The sequence below is a fragment of the Cyprinus carpio genome, chromosome A14 (genome assembly GCF_018340385.1).
Source record: "Cyprinus carpio isolate SPL01 chromosome A14, ASM1834038v1, whole genome shotgun sequence".
In the NCBI taxonomy this organism is placed as follows: domain Eukaryota; kingdom Metazoa; phylum Chordata; class Actinopteri; order Cypriniformes; family Cyprinidae; genus Cyprinus; species Cyprinus carpio.
Genome location: NC_056585.1, coordinates 26,350,896 through 26,369,063, shown reverse-complemented (window position 1 = coordinate 26,369,063; position 18,168 = coordinate 26,350,896). Strand labels below are relative to the sequence as shown.

Here is an 18,168-nt window from a genome sequence, read left to right as displayed (position 1 = left end):
TCAGGAAACAATCCTCATCCTCCATTAATTGCACAACACACATCTGAATATTTGGGTTGAATTGTTCTGAACCAGTGTTGTATATACAACTTAACCACTGATTTCTAGTTGTCTCCTCTTTTGGAAGACCAAACAAAGTAGTTTCTTTTTCACAACGAAACACACAGGGACTCCACAACATGGGAGCGCCGGCAACAGCGAGAATTAAAATTACGCCTTCTTTCTTTGCGTGAACATTTGGGCGGCGTTATGCAAATCTTCCCACATAGTGATGTAGAGATGTGGGGGCGCGTTTAAACAAGCCATTTTAGGAGGGCGTGGATGACTCTTAACTTTGATAAAGAATATCTCTTTGGATTTGAGACTTTAGTCTTTGCAGCTTTACAGATCTTTTTATGCACCAAGAGCTTTTAACACTCCAAAGAGAAAGGGAAAATTGAAATTGCATCATATGACCCCTTTAAAGCAGCTAAGCTACAGTGAAGCTACTCTACTCTAGTACTCTACACTACAACATGCAAACAAAAAAGTAGCTAAATACACTGAAGCTACACTAAAGAGGCATATTTTTCTGGCACAAAAGCATTGTTCAGTTAACTTGTTTTTTGTTCATTCAAGTCAACTCCCATTTAGGGTACAGCATTAAACTCGGACAGATAAATTCATAGCAAATAACCAGGAAAAAATGGAATACTGCCTAATTTATGTCATTCTAAATTATGTGAATTACAGAAAACATCCTTTTATTTCTAAATTAAAAATCACCTTATAAATGCACCTCCAAAAACAACTTAATGAACCTAATTTTTTGGTTTCTGGTACATTAACCCAATCAAATGACTCACATCAAGAGCCTGTACAACTGTGACTTTAAATACACACACACACACACACACACACACACACACACACACACACACACACACACACACACACACACACACACACACACACATATTATATTGCACAGGGAGATGCCTGGGAGGGATCACAGACTAGACAGATCCCAGATGAAGATGTTTCTAAAACTGCTTTTACCTGGAGGAGGGGGTGACATGGGCATGTTTAGGGGACAGGGTGGAGGGACCATCCTCCCCGTCCTGCGGGAGCTCCTCGCAAGCCTCCAACTTCTCTTCCTCCAGGAGCTCAGTGATCTATGGGGTGAGAGAGAGAGGGAAATATGAATATCATATGCCTGCTGACACCACTTCAGCAGCATTTATTTCATTGCATTAATTCATCATTAGTATTACATTACATGTCAACATTTTACGCCCCCCCTGTGAGATCCAGACATTATGCAACACCCCACACCTAAGCCGATTATCAGCAGGGAGCCTAATTTACACGCATGCATACGAGATCACACGCACGCTGTGGGTGCAACTGCTTACTCATGACATCACACGTACACTGGTGATAACTACAGGATTTTATGTAATGCTGCAATGGATCCTGATGTTATGAAGTAGATACAATTGTTAAAATGATCTATTTTAAGCAAGTATTTTAAATATAACATTTAATAAATGTAGTATGTTAAATGTTCATTCATCCGGTCAATTCATTCATCTTTATATATCGGAGTGCGTGCTTTTATTACTAGTGTGGTTTTCCTGATTGCATGAGTGACTTACGTAACAAAAGTCTATGGTGCATAAGAAAAACAGGTTTTGATGAAATTCAAATAGCATTCAAACCTTGGCACATAATGTTCAGGGCTACACATCCGTGTGTAAAATTCTATCTGACAGTATTTAATATCAGACAAACTTTGGCACTAGCACACAATCAAATGCACTCTGCACCTGCTGCAGTATCGATGCCTTGTTGCCATAGCAACCATTTCCCTCCACATCTGATTGGGCTGTTGTTGAGCATCCGTGCAGATATGAGTCACATGCGGCGTGCAGAACGGCTGCTAAGGCTCGGAGGATGACTGTATTTTCACACATCTCTATACGCTTACAGCCAAGGTTCACTCTCATTTATCTTTTGGACACTGAAGCTCCAGATTCTGCAATTTTTAAGCCATTTTATTTTAGGAACTTTCATCCCACCTGTCTTTATTTCTCCAGACTGTATCATACTGCGTATTTTAGAGGTGAGAATCCTTAGGGATCTCGCCATTTGATTTGCTCTGCCTTCTCAGGAAGACAATGCAATTACACCAAAACCATGCATTGTAATTATTCAGCAACAACAACTCAAAATACACATGCATGTAAAGATCTAGCATAAAAGTGCACCTTTAATGCATTCTAAGTCACTCTGGATAAGACTGCTTTTGGATGAAGGTGCCAAAAGCATTAAAGTAAATATGCGTAATGATGCCTCCATGCAGCGGCATGTTTGTAATGATCTGTCCTCCTGTTTTCTTTTTAATCAACAGAATTAATAACAGTAATAACATCAGTGGCCAAATACATAATCATAATGATGATGATAATAATAATAATAATACAAAATTATAAAATACTACTAAAATTATTATTGTTTAATATAACTAATAATAATGCCAACAACAATTATTATTATTATTATTAGTAGTAGTAGTATGTATTATTATTCTATTTCTTATAACTTAACAGTAATAATAATAATAATAATAATAATAATAATAATAATAATAATAATAATAATAATACTATACAATTATAAAACACTAATACAATTATTATTAATTGTGATTATTATAACTAATAATAATAACAATGCCAACAACAATAATAGTTATTATTAGCATTAGTATTTATTATTATTATTATTATTATTATTTTGTTATAATTTAATTTATATTTATTTATTATTTATTATTATTATTTATTATTTATTATTATTATTATTATTTTGTTATAATTTAATAATAATTATTATTATTTATAATATCATTGTTATTATTATTATTATTAATTTGTGGACTGATATAGAATAGATTTTTTTAGATGTTTCAATGGACACAATTTAATAAAATCAACAAAGCAAAATTTGATGTGGAGGAAGATGTGAAGATGTGAAGGAAATGGCCCCTGCCTCTCTTCTGTTTTCAAAACAAGCCCACGTAGTCTTAAGCACAGACGCTGCAGCCAGGGAAGAGAAACATCCTCACAGCTTCATCCATGATGTTTTAACACCTCCAGAAAGCTGAAGCATGCAGAACCTCAGCCTTCGTTTGGCCTCAGAGGCTTTGTTAATGTGCAGCCTCCAGATTACACAACAACATCTGCAGACACATACACACACCGAAGTGGAAAAACAACCCACACAAGTGAAGAGCTCATCTCACAGCCTCAGAGGATCAGAAAAACAGGCTCAGCAACTGTGTGCTGAAAGATCTGCAGCATGGTACGGTGACCTGCTTTATTTTGTGTGTCAGGTCTGAATATTTCAGGGCAGAAACAGGAATGAGAAGAACAAAAGGACACAAGCTTTTTATAATCACCAGAGACTGAATGATAAACACACAACAAGTGTTGCTAGGGAGATTAGGGCTCGGTCTCCAATCAGAGCTGCTCATAATAAGTCATGCATCCTTGTATGGACAGGACATTGTCCACCTCTGACCCAAGTCTAATCTCTTAGTGATATGTAATTATCACCCAAAATTATTTAATTTTAGGTACAGAACAAGATTATGTAACAAACCCTGCCTAGTCAAGTTCAATGCTAAAGCATGCCAACCTTGACATGGGCCAAACAATTACACAAGACAGCTCCATCTCTTCTCAATGAGACATACGATCAGAGTTTGGGAGAGTCTCGGGAGCGGGACACGCTTAGATATAAAGCTGTGATTTATGCCCGTATTCATTTCAGCATATGCCAGCTCCTTGAGCACTGGCCTGAATCCAGATAGGTCACCCAGGACCCCCCCCCTGCTGCTTACATTTGTTGCTGTCCCTTCTGTTTCTCAGGCAGTTCTTATGCAATTCTGTTTCTTATCCTTCTCAGCAGTCGGGACTTTGTAATGTCTAGTACCTCCAAGCATGTCTGCACTGGAACATACTGAGGCCAATAAGATCTTCTGTTTCAACCTGATCTATCCTTCAAGGGAGCGTGTGGGTCTGCTACAAGCAGACTAGAGCAGGGCCCTATGATTTCAGCGATGTGGAAAACGTGGACGGAATGGCGGAATCCAGTCAAAAAAATGGAATTTTCTGTATAACATGGAATATCACAGAATTTGTCAAATTTTGGACGAATAAATTAAAAATAGTTCACTACATCAAAATCATATCTATTACAACTACTACTACTAAAAAATATTACAACTTTAATTTTACAAGGGATAATCATATCATATTTTTTCCATGTTTTAATTTTAATAGTTATATTGGTTTGTCAAATATTTTTTTGTTTTAGTTGTACAGTTTGAAATTCTCCCCACACGGTAAAAATTAGTCTTCCCACGATAATAACGATAAAGTCTAGTTGATGACACATTTCTGTGTGCGACTGTGTGGAGTGATTGTGAAGGAATGCGGACGGGAAATTGAGCAGCTCCTCCTACAATCTGGAACAGGTTTTTGGATAACACTGTACAGTGCGACAAAAATCGGTCTGAGCCTTGAGTAAATGTACTACAGTAGCACGTGTGCAATACAGTTTTACATGTGTATGAGTCGTTTACAAACCTGTTGTCCAACAAAGATATTATTTATTGACGTGCTTTTTCTCCATATTAACTTCATAACAGGTTTCAAATAACTTTTTTTGAGATCAGATGTGGTTTCTTATCACAGAATAAGGCAGAAATCATACTATTTTATAGCATTATATACAGTGATAAAGGCTATGTCGATTACCATTGCATTATAAATATACTTTATTCTTATGAAAATACCCAAGATTGCTTGAAGAAACACAGACCATGTATTTTGTGCAATCGCGTGTTTATTGTCTTCAGGTTTCCTCAGTCAATATTTCTCTATCTGTGTTTTATTCAGCTACAGCGATCACTGGATACCTTTGTCCATATCATTGATTTCCTGGAGCATTACTTCTACTGTGCATATGTGGAGTTTCTGCGCAAGGGCGCCCCTCCGGCTTCCAGTATGAAATAAATAGTCGTGTGTACTGCTCACAACACCCTATTTTGGGTAAAACTAGGAAAGATAATACTTTTCTCTAAAAAAAAAACAGGATTCCCTAAATTATCGTCATTGATATCGTTATCGCAGTAAATATCAGAAATTATCGTGATACATTTTTAAGCCCATATCGCCCATCCCTATAGTTAACCCCCCTTTGTTTGTCAAAAAAATAACCCTAATCATAGGGTCCTATTATTTAAAAAAATAAATGTAATGAATTAAGTTGTTTTTATGCATTCAAATAATTAGACATGCTTAAACACAGAATTTGGTAACAATAAAACAGAATGTGAGAAAAAATAAAACACTTCATAGGGCCCTAAATGAATTTTTGCTAAACTTAAGAAATTGATGTTAAATTGTACAAGTTTCATGAATTTAATTAGACATGTTTTTTGATAAATAAAATAAAATTTAACCATTAAAAAGGACTCCAGAACTTTAACTAAAAAAACAAACAAAAATGGAAACCCGAAAAATTTAAGGGGAAAAACAGAATCTGTAAAAAAAAAAAAATAATAATAATGGAATTTGGGAAAAATAAACCTGATTTCACAGAGCCTTACAAGTGCTCTGGTACAAAACTTAATAACCTTCGTAACTACTGTGCTTTTAAAAACATCATCGTTGTGAAGGCCTGAATATTTCATTTGGCAGCAAAATTTACTGTTTTTTTTGCAAAAATCCAGTAATTTTAACAGGAATCGTAGCTAAAATTTCCACACTCAGATTTTGCAGCTGGTTCAAGTCACACAAAATCCCAGTGCTTTCCAACAGTAACTGCTTGGTCTGGAAGAGTCATCTGTGTGAACTGTGGTTTATATATCGCTAAACAACTGACAATGGACCTCTTTTGCCCACAAAACTGTGCCGAAATTCTGCAAAAGTTTTGCTAATGTGACCACACCTGTACTATTTACACAGTATTTGTAAATACTATTAACTGCTGCGGTGATGACGTATTTTGTTTGCCAAGCTGGGAGTTACGGTACAGAAAGCCCAATAGGATTTTCCCACTGGCTTCTGGATTACTGCAGAAAATAAGATTTGACACAAACGTTAATGATTCTTAAACGCTTTGTTCCTCATAATAATCTTCACAAATCAACACAACGTTTATGAATTTGAAAGCCTAAATACAACTCCCGGAAATCAGATGCTAAACATTGGCTATAAATGAAATACACAACGGTCACATCACTTCAAAACCACCATCAAGTTTCCATTGAATCCTTCACTCGTTATTTAAAAAACATTTCCCCTGAAAGTCTGAGGTAGAACAGTTTATAGAAGTGTGATTATAAACTCAACAAGGATATGAAAGTGAAAGGGGTATTACTGATGTATTTCATGTTGTAGAATAAACTGTAAAGATATCTTGAGCTTCTTTTAACCACAGAATCTAAGACATGCATTTAACCAAAAACCCATTCAAAAAAACCCATAAACGATGAAACCAAAAGTGCTAACTCATTTCTGGCTTTCGGTCTACAAAAATACATCCTCCCTGCAGCAGTCTACTGGAATCAGTTGTGAGTTATGTCTGCGTAAAGCATTATAAATCAGTCATTTGAGCAGTTCATGGACGGTTAGGATCTTGCCTTAAAAGGCAGCTGCCTATGAAGATTAGACAGCATGGAGGCTCTCCAGTTTATGTCTTTTAGATTAACCTTTCCCAGGTCTGTATATTTCTGCCTGTTATGAAAGCGAGACGTCCCTGGAGACCAGCACAGGTGCCAGAACCAAACTTACATCACTCGGTTATGTAACTGTGGTTAGTATTGTCTTTGTACAAAAGGGCTTTTTTTTGCCAGTTTGACGCAAGGGAGAAGGAGAAGTCTCTTGGAAAGAATTTACAGCTTATTATTAACTGTTTGATGTGTATATGAAGAAAGCAGATATGTAAAGTCTGGTGAGGTCAGAAATCTCAAGGCCCTTAAAAGGATGTAGAGTGTCATACAAATGAGATTTAAAACAATCTGCACTTTCAAAGAAAACAAATCCCAGCTGCTCCTCTGGTGTGAGAGAACCAGCAGTCTGCAAACACTCACAGACACACTGAACGGAGGAGACACGCCTTTGGAAGGATTTCGGTCCATTACATAACACTGCAGACATATTAACCTTCTAACACTGCTTTTCCTTTTTCTATGCTTCACATCTGGAACTGGGGCAAACACCACACATTTTAAAAGCTTTAAACAAACACAAAGCTTAAGTATATAATCGCCTTTTAAAATTCAAATCGCAATATCGCATTTACAAGGTTTAAGCAAGTATTTCATGAGGAATAAAGCTAATACCGACTTACACGAAGCCTATTGATCTAGTAAATCAATGTACAACTGGCCCTAAAGCATTTTTAAGCACTGCATTAACAATTAGGGGTGCAAACTGATCCAGTCACCAATATTTTTATAATGGCCTCTTTTATCATCAATGTATATTTTGTAAAATGTCAATATTTATGGAAATACTCTGTGATAACTCTGTCCATTTGATAAGACCTGGAATATCAAAATCAAATGTGGGCAACAGATCCTTTTCTTATTTAGTGCCCAAACTCTGGAATAATCTACCTAGCGTTGTTCGGGAGGCAGACACGCTCTATCAGTTTAAATCTAGATTAAAGACCCATCTCTTTAACCTGGCTTACACATTACACACCATCTCATTTCTATAATTCAAATCCGTTAAAGGGCTGCATTAATGAGGTAAACCAGAACCGGGAACACTTCCCAAAACAGCTGATTTACTCGCTACATCAGAAGAAGAATGGCATCTACGCTAATATTAGTCCGTTTCATTCTTATTCTGAGGTCACCCATACAGATCCAGATCAGATGGTGGATCAGTACCTAGACACGGCCTCTACAGCCCCGAATGTCAGCGGAGACCATGTCAACTAGATGCGCTCCAGAGACAGATCTGCAAAGAACTCGTCGACGGGACAAGACCACAGTAACCAGATGAGTTCTCTGCTCAATCTGACCTGTGCTGCAGTCTGGAATTAAACCACATCATGCTAGTTTCGTCCGGCCAGAGGAGAACTAGTCCCCAGACTGAGCCTGGTTTCTCCATTTCTGTCACCGATGGAGTTTTGGTTCCTTGTCACTGTCACCTTTCGCTTACTTAATTTCTGGCAATACTGTCGGCTTGATTACACAGACACTATTTGAAATGGACTGAGCTGGACGATGACATTTAAAATCACTTTAAATGAACAATTGAGTGTTTACTATTGTCTTCATGCATTATCGACACACTATTTACCTGTTTGGCAATGTAAAGCTGCAAAATCTCATTCATTATTAAGACCCGTTCACACCAAGAACGATAACTATAAAGATAATGATATTAGCGTCCACACCAGCGAATGATATCTTCTTTTTATTCTAAGTGCACGCTCGTCTGCCGCTTTAAGTTCTCGAGCGCGTTACAGCAGGATGGATTCTGATTGGCTGTCAATTTTTTTATCGTTCATCAGCTGGAAAAAAAATCCTTTTAAAAGTGATTCCAACGATATCGTTTTTCTTTGTCTTTATCGTTATAGTTGTGGTGTGGACTCTGCTGTTCTTTAATACTGAAAACGATTTTTAGAACTATATCTTTATCGTTATCTTTATAGTTATCGTCCTTGGTGTGAACGGGCCTTTAGTGTCTATGTATGTGTGATTTACAATATCATCCGGCAGAGATCAGGGGTCGACTGAATGGTACATCCTTGTCATTAACTTTGCAGGGCAATAGCATCAGATTTTCACAGTAGTAGCACAAATTGTAATGACAGCACTGTTGAAACACATAGGACAGAAAGTTCACCTGGTCATTAATGGAGCTGTAGTCATTGGTGTTGGAGATGTCTTCGTCCTCCGAATCAAAGAACTCCTCCTGGTTCTCCAGCAGTTCTGCCAGAATACGGCTGACTGACTCCTGCTCCCTCAGATCCTCCACGTCTGTGTCTAAACTGCAGAACATATAGGAGGGGAATCAGTTTAAAAAGAAAGTGTTATGCTGTTGTTCATGGTGTTAAAATACATTCTTCTATATCGGCTTAATATGTCCGTAGACATATTTTCCTCAAGTGTAAACACTGACTTCTTGGTGCTCTCAAAATATTGCTCTGTTTGTCTGAGCATCAGACCATATTCTGTACTCTAAAACATTAATGTTTGGGAATCAGTTTTGAAAACTGTTTGAAAACACCCTTTGGTGTGCATAAGGTTCACACAGAAGGCTTTCTACCTTCCAATATTCATCCATTAAATTGATCAAAAAAGACAGTCAATTGCTTTTTTACATTGAATTATTTGAAAATAAGTGTAAGAACATACATTTACAGAGTTTTTAAGCATGTAGGTGATTTTCAGTGCTTTGGCGACGCTGAGGTTTCTTTCACGCTGTATCTGACTTGCACCAAAGGTTAAAGAGACTAAAAAAAATTCCTGTTTATGGCAATTTGTACAGAAGAGTTTTCAGTTTGTTCATCTCTTGAACACCCTTTTACTGCTGTGATTTTACCTCTAAATGTTGGGTGGATGTTTTCAATTAGCTTTCAGTGAGAAATTATAATATTTATCCTTTAGTAATAGAAAATAATTTTAATAATATACTGAATTCCCTGTTTTCTGACTGAACATGGTCATTTTGATGGGTAATTATCACATTACATATGACATGTAAATGGAAGAATTTTAAACCCTTCTTTACTATATTTCTCAGATTTTGTGAGAATAGTATGCTTTCAAATATTTCAAAAAAGACATTTAGGATAAGTCCAAATGCATAAATGCTATAACTTAATAACAATCACTACTCCTTCAATACATGTCTACATTAATTTATAGGTTTTTTTTATATAAATATAATAAAATTCCACATGAATATCCCACAATATCATGGTGCATTAAGTGTTACTACACTAAATCCATGTAAAAGCATCTTACTGGAAAATGTCTGGCCCAAAGACGGCAGCGAGAGCTCCTATGCTCCAGCTCTCCTCCTGAAGAGACGCCACACCAGACAGAAACCGGCACAGGAAGCGGAGCAAGCTGTAATTGACCTGCGGCAGCTGTTGAAGGAAGTACTTCATGTTTCTGCCCAGCTCTTCCTCACTGCTGTAGTCTAAAGGAGAGCAAACAGTTATTACGATACGTGGTGAGCTGTCTGATGCAAAGGTGTGAAAGACACCGGCCATGCTTTGATGATGCAATCATATTACAAGGCTATCAATTTGCCAGATCATTCCAGAAGGTAAAGCAAGCATTCTAATGCAGAGAGATACAAATTAAGCCCATTCGGACAGCTGGTAGGATAACAGAGCTTCACCCACCTTGATAAAGCTGCATTATTTGCGCCTGTAAGCCTGCAGGGATGACGGGCTCGGGGAGCTCCTGCAGGAAGAGGCGTAGCAGACTGACCGCTGACGCCAGGTCGGCCTCCTTCTCCAGGTTCACTTCAACGCCACTGTCGTAGCGCTGCCTGAGCCATTCCACGCGTTCTGCGTTCCCGTTCACTAGAAACAGACCCAGGTGCAGCCCTCCTACAAAACACAAACACACAGCTCACTCAGACGAACCAATGTGCAGAATAACGTATAAACATGTCACGGAGGAGACTTTAATCGCTGAATCACTGCACAGAGAGCAGCTGACTAAGCTGAGCAGTTGCTTGTTAACCTCGTAATCCCTTTAGTCAGATGTGTTAGCATGATAACCTCACCTGCGTTGTCTCCGTCTGCAATCTACGAGATGATGAAACAGTCCTGCTGTTTCTTTTTAAAAATAACCCTGGCATTTTTTTTTTGGTTTGTTTTATGTTTAAGTTCACGACTGAACGAGTTTACATTCTTCGGCCCAAATGTTTTGAATAAAAACCAATAATGGATACTTTTACGGCTGGCTTCTTGAGTGCTGCACTTTTAAAACAAACTACATCTCTGCCAGATCAGATCAGAAGCTTCCTAAAAGCTCAGCTGGCAAATCAGCATTAGCTGGACTGTCTCAGTTCCCATTCCTGGTGTTCTGTGCGTGTACATAACTTTACAGCGAAGCTACAGGGATGCTTGCTGTTTTGTCTAAATAAGCTTCAGTACAGAAACATCCTTCCGTATGAAACGGTGGAGGAGAAATGCCAGTGTGCTGAACTCTGAGAGGAAGAGCTGGTGTTTGGAGACAACAGCGGCGGCTAAAGCCCTTTAAAGGACTTAACAGCTCTGCCAACGTAGTTTCAACATCCTGCCCGTGCTGCAGTTTAAACATCAAGCTGCAGTCCTCATCTCTCTAAAGGGAGTCTGCTCGATGTGCGAGTGAGAAGTTCAGCAATTTGCAGATTCCAGTCATTGAAAAAGAGCAAAAGGTGAAGGACTTGGCATTTACGTCTCTACATGCAGCAGTTAATTAGTAGGTGAGAGACTCGGTGTAATAATACAGTGCCATTATAAAATCCTCGGGCAGAATAATCTTCTTATTTTCACTTTTAACTCTGCGATGTTGCACAATAAAGGAAGTACATCTTTGATCAGGGAGTGCAAGGAAGCCATCGTATCGTGCAATCAGACCAAACAACATTTTTGGCTTTATCAGATGAAAATGTCATGCTCTGCTATTTTGATAAATACAGATATATATATATACATAATCTATTTAAGTAACAACTGTGCAAGTTTACTTTTAGTCAATTTCACTTTATTAAAATGCTTTTTTTGATCATATACTCTTGTGTTACACAACCTTGCTGCATAATTGAGACTAAACCTTTATTTATTCATAATAATCATATTTATTACACAACCTTTCATAGTTTGGGGTTGGTAAGAATTTATTTACTTATATTTTTAAATGTATCTCTTTTGCTCAATAAAGTTGAATTTATTTGATAAAGTAAAAACTGTAATATTGTGAAAATATTATTACAATTTTAAATAGTTTTCTGTTTATATATATATATATATATATATATTAAAATACATTTTCAGCATCATTACTCCAGTCTTCAGTGTCACAAGATCCTTTAGAAATCATTTTAATATGCTGATTTGTTTTTATGCTGAACTTTATGCTGAAATTAATTATCAAACAGTGGTAATGCTTAATATTTTTATGCAAAACATTATTTTATTTTCAGAATTCTTTGATTAATAGAAAGTTCAAAAGAAAAAGCATTTGTCTGAAATATTTTGAACATTTAAAATGTCTTTACTGACACTTTTGATCAGTTTAATGCATCCTTGCTAAATAATAATAATAATAGTAAAAAAAGTCTTGTTGACCTCAAACTTTTGAAAGGGAATGTATATTTTATACGCAAACTGATGAAGTTAAAAACAACCAAAATAATGTGATCGTAAAAAATTATAATAATAATAATAATTTTATTCCAAAACCACAACAAACTCACAACTCTCTGAATATTATAATCTATGTTTAAAGAAAGAAAAAAGAAAGTTAGTTTACATTCTTTGATGACCATGTTTTGACTTGAATATATTCTTGAATGTATTTTGATATATGATTGTATATGTATATGTAACATTTTCATTTTCATTTTCATTTCATCTAAAACCATGATTCAAATGGTAAATATGCACTTTCTGGTCTGTCTTCATTTCAATCCCTGAAATGGTTTCAGTAACTATAATGCTTCTATCATTGACGACAACCAAAAACAAATAAACAAAGGCAGGGCTCGCAAAATTTCAAAATCCCTGGTAGCCCTTCGGGCAGGCATTCTTCAGGTTTTGGTAGCCCAAAATGAATTTAACTAGCCAGAATAAAAAAAGACATCAGCTGATCTTTACTGTGGACAAATCAGCATGATCAGCAAAAACTAGTAGCATATAGAGATGATTCAATAAACTTACGATGCAATAAAATTCACAATACAGATTACACCACACAATTTTCTTACAACTTATTTTTTTACAAAATGATATTTAAGACAAACTATAAATGAAAAGGTGTCCTTTTATTATTTCTCAGACAAAATGCTGCGTATTTCGTTGTGAAATTGAAACGTTAAATAATAAAACTAACTTTAAATTTTAAAACAAATCCCAAATCAAATAAAAAAATTATACAACTAAAAGAAATCTCTTCATATAAACAAAGGCTTTGTCTGTGCTCTATTTAAAATCAGAGGCAACCATTTGAATTACTATACAAAAAAGATGCTAAATACATCTTTTTTGGATTGTATAATTAAATTTTTTTAAGCTTTGTGAATCAGAAGCAAATGTCACTCTCTGACAGCAGGTGGCACTAATGGAACAGCAGGTATTTAAAGGCTGCTGCCCCTTTAAGGCCGAATGCATGGATCCAATATAATGCACAGGAGATTTCTTTCTCCAATGTATACGTTCACTTAAGACAAAACTGACTGTGTTTACGAGAATACATGCAGAGACAATTATTTTGAGATACTTTTGTGTGTATGTGTTCATTCAGAAACAAGGATATGCGAAAGATGAATCAATTCTGTGTACCTTGGAGACAAGACAAAGCCTTAGAAACAAGTGCAGACGATCAACTACGATCCGTTTCACCCTTACAAGCGAGTGAACAACGTGAATAAAGTTAAGAATTTTACATCACTATTCAAGATAGCCCGTCGGCCAGGGTGGTGATACATTTTGGTAGCCCGATTGGAAAACACAATAGCCCCGGGACATCAGGCTAGCGATTTTGCAAGCCCTGAAAGGCTAGAAAGAAAGTACCAGGAATCACCAGGGTCCCCCCTCACTCACCGTGCTCTTCAATGTACTCCACGATGCTCCTGACCAGCAGGGGGACCTCATGTCCTGGCTGCCCGCCTTGCTGCACCTCCTCCAGGGGGATCCCAAACACTCTGGCCGTGCTGAGGGAGTCGCTGAGGGAAGTATTGAGGCTCTTCCTCATCGCCTCCACAGCCTGGCTGCTTCAGTCCGTCTGCACACAGAGATGCCGAGAACAAGGTCACGTTATCAGGGGTGGGGCGCGAGCTCAGACAACAACTCCAGACAACAAGAACAAAACAAGATGAAAATTAGAGCGGGACCTCTCCCATCTCGGAAGCGGCGGTTCTTATCGTGTGCGAGCAAAGAGAGCTTAAATGAGTGGAGCGACTGTCATGTGGACGGATTGTACAGCCGTCAGATGCGGCACGCCGGTTTAGTTGATGGTAGCAGGTGGCTGCGATTCTCCTCCAACATGCAAATTCCAACACAAACCATACTGCTACAGCGAACAAGCTGTTCGTGTTAAGGAAAAACTCCGCCACTGCATCTGATTAGCGTTCAGCATGATCAGAAATGTACATACAATCTGAACTTGATCTGTCGAGATACCTGATGTCTTCATGACAACACCAGCTGCTCTCACGTATCTTATCTTAGCAAGTAGGATTGCAACATGAATTGATTTTTTCGGCACAGCCGAGCTCTCACCTTGTTGTAGAAATGCCCAGAAGTTCACTTTATCTCCTGCTCCACTCACTAGTAGGAAACAAATCGTTCATCTATGGTTGCTTCAGGTTGTGGCAGAAGATGAGCCTGTAGTTCCTCATTGACAGACCGCAAATCCTGTTCAGGACGTTAGTGGTTAAGCTGGAGGAAATAAAACACATGAAAAACAGCAGCATCAGCAAATGCATCAAAACGGATTCTGATTCATATGAGCTGGGGCAAATTTACAAACCACTTATCCACTTATGAACATCTGTGGTCTGAAAAACACATCTAGTGAAGTTTAAATCTCAATTAGGAAGAAAATACAGCAAGCAATCTGTTCACCCTGCTGTATATTGCATCACATGAACCACATTTAATACTAAGTGGAATTTTAATCCAAACAAGGTTTCCAATCATGCTACTGAAAGCCTTCATGCTTCACTTTCATTTTTCTTTGAAAAGGAACGTTAATAAAAGTGTTCCAAGAGTCTAAACGAGGAAATTAGAATTCCAAATACATGATAAACCTACCATTTAAAAATTTAAATTCAGTCATTAATTAATCACCCTCATGTCGTTCCAAACCTGTAATACCTTCGTTCATCTTCAGAACACAAGTTAAGATTTTTTTGATGAAATCCCAGAGCTTTCTGACCCTGCATAGACAGCAAGGGAACTACTACATTCAAGGCACGGAAAGGTAGTAAGGACATCACTTTACTGAACAATTTCTTGCAGGATCAGAAAACTCTCGTATTTCATCAAAAATATCCTAATCTGCGTTCAGAAGATGAACTAAGGTCTTATGGGTTTGGAACGACAATAGATTGAGTTATTAATAACAGAATTTTCTTTTTTGGGTGAACTATCCCCTTTAATGTTTCTGAAGTCTCTTATACTCAGCCTGCTGCATTTATTTGATAAAAAAAAAAAAACAGTAATATTGTGAAATATTATTACAATTTAGAATAACTGCTTTCTATTTGAATATACTGTAAAATGTAATTTATTCCTGTGATCAAAGCTGTATTTTCAGCATCATTACTCCAGTCTTCAGTGTCACATGATCCTTCAGAAATCATTCTAATATGCTGATTTGCTGCTCAAGAAACAGTATTATCGATGTCGTGCTGCTTCATATTTTTGTGGAAACTGTGATTTACAAAAGAACAGTATTTACTGTAAAGAGAAATCTTTTGTGACGTAACAAATTAGTTTTTTGACCCAAACTTTTGAATGGTACTGTGCTGCAATCACCTCTATTTTAGGTAAAAAGCAGTCTTCCAGAATGGACCTTTTCTCTGAAATAATACACATTGTTACAGTTCAATAGATCTACTCCATTACCTGCACTATCTTTTACACAAATGACTTTTTAAGATGTTGAGAGCATTTTCATTGTGCCACTTTACCGCTTTAGGCACGACTAGCTGCCTGACACCATGTGGAACGGGAACAAAATGTCCCGAAAAACGAATGGGAACGATGTGCGAACTGACCCCTAACAGCAGATATTAAAGTCTGCAGACAATTGAGAGTAGATACGCTTCTAATCCCACATATCACGCGCGATGACCTTTCACTCACAATGTTCACCATTGTTAGAGAAGCTAAAAGCGGCTCAGCACTGAGACAGTTAGCAGAGAGCACAGTATGACCTTGGCTCATTCCTCAGATCTCTGGAGAACACATAAAGGGACGATGCTGGAATTTTCTGCAGGCAAATCTCTCCGCATCTCCTTGGTGACATGATGTTTGCAATGATGTTTGTCTCACTATGGTTACTTGGAGATTTTGTAGATGCAGTCAACGAAAAGCATGCGAAAGATACACAAAGAGCGGCTGCAAACGTTCCAGAACATTCCCCGGAACAGCAGTGTCCTGAAGATAACCTAACAAGGAGATTATCAGCCCACTTACAGCACACAGTTCAAAGCTCAAACGCCAATGATTAATTCATAACTGTGAGTATCTTTGGGACGTCTTTAGAAAGATATGCAATTATGAGGAGCTCAAGGTTAAAACTAGATCAGTCGGTTGTTTCTGGTAATCAGGTAACTCCCAGTAACAGGCAATCAGGGGAACTGGACTGAATGCAATACTTCAAATTCTGATATAACACTTTATGGGACTAGTAGTAAAACCCTTGATATTAATTTTTACAGTCTCACAAGGCAGCACTGCAGTGAAATGTCTCTACTTAGTATTTTTCTCCTCTTTAAATGTATGCAATTAATTCACCTCAAACCTTTACTCAGCGAGTAAATCACTCTCATGTGACTAAGTTTTGCACCAGGTGACTAAATAATGTCTGATGTTAGCCACTGGCTAATAATAAATTGTTAGATTTTACTCCCAAAGATTGAGCTTCTGGTTTTATTAAACATTGGCAGGAGCTAATCAGTGATTTTATTGCTGTCCGAATCCAGAATGTCTGTTTTTCTCCCACCTGTGCAAAACTTTTTGGTAATTTAATTGCTGACCGAATCCTCTTCCATCTTTTCCCACATTGTTTACAAGAGTGGATAAGTCCAAAAGCTTTGAGTTAATGTGCATACACTTTAAATATGTACACTTTTATAATATTACGTCACTAATCCAACTAAATTTCTGGTTCATAACTTCTAACATTTTTTCTTTTTTACATTTTACATTTATTACATAAGTTTACATAAATTGGGGCTTGCACAAATTATCATTTTACTAGTCATACAAGTCAAATGTTTACCTTATGTAAATAAGTTTGCATTACTTGTCTGCCAATTTCCAAAAAATCTATTTTTTACATGACATCCATCATTTTGAGTGATAAAATGCAAGACAGAAAACCATTTAAACCATAGCATGTCAATTTTCCCGTTAAAATATGGCATTTTAATAATAATATCAAATAAAAACCAGATATTATTTTCCTATTATTAATTTAAATATGAATCAAGTGACCACAAGAGCAGGTGCTAGCCTGTGTCTTTCAGTTTTGAAATACGGGAAATATGGGAAAAAGTAACTTAATAATCAGGACAAACACACAACAGAAAAACCCTGAGGTCCTATGTCACAAAGAGTATGGGTCATATCACGGGTTGTATACGAGAAAAAGAAAGTTTCCCATGTTGTGCAGAAGCTGGATAGAGAGTCGTCATGTGACTTCAAAAATGCCATTCACCAAAAAAAAAACAACAAAAAAAAACTATCAAGCCTGACCATCAAAGATAAGCTGATCCACAAATAAATCTTTGAAACATTTAAATAAATCATAAATAACCAGCAGGCCACACAAGTTTTGTCTTTGACATTGATATTATTGATTAAGAGTCTCCTACCCAGCTCTACAGAGAATGGAAATTTCCAATTGGTTTATTAAACCATCCGGATGTTGACGCTTGCAATGCCAGTCTAGCAGTGTGGTGGTCCCTGGCAACACTGAATGCGGAGCTCATCATTAGGATGGAAACGAGAGAAACTGCAAATTTAGCTAATCAGCTGCTGACAACGTTCTGAAGGGACCCGGAGAAAGAGCAGCGGGGGTCAGAGCGCAGATTAAGACAACAACTTCATTAAACCTACGTCTGTCTTTGCTCGTGACCTAAAAGACTAAGCGACATGGAGCTACAGAATAAATTTAGCAGTATTTATAGGAAACAAATGCAG

At 37.2% G+C, this 18,168-nt stretch overlaps 1 protein-coding gene across 3 annotated transcripts in view; it reads right to left on the bottom strand.

Moving 5' to 3' along the window:
- The window catches only part of fam13b (family with sequence similarity 13 member B), a 48,048-nt gene that overhangs the window by 25,532 nt on the left and 4,348 nt on the right, over positions 1-18,168 (bottom strand). For all 3 annotated transcript variants that reach the window (XM_042770387.1, XM_042770389.1, XM_042770388.1), the window contains exons 2-7: positions 14,515-14,673; positions 13,837-14,017; positions 10,426-10,635; positions 10,040-10,217; positions 8,916-9,060; positions 1,039-1,154 (exon numbers count right to left, since the gene is read on the bottom strand). In XM_042770387.1, the coding sequence (XP_042626321.1) occupies positions 1,039-1,154; positions 8,916-9,060; positions 10,040-10,217; positions 10,426-10,635; positions 13,837-13,987 (800 nt within the window). In that variant the 5' untranslated portion in view covers positions 13,988-14,017; positions 14,515-14,673. The remainder of the gene's footprint in view (positions 1-1,038; positions 1,155-8,915; positions 9,061-10,039; positions 10,218-10,425; positions 10,636-13,836; positions 14,018-14,514; positions 14,674-18,168) is intronic.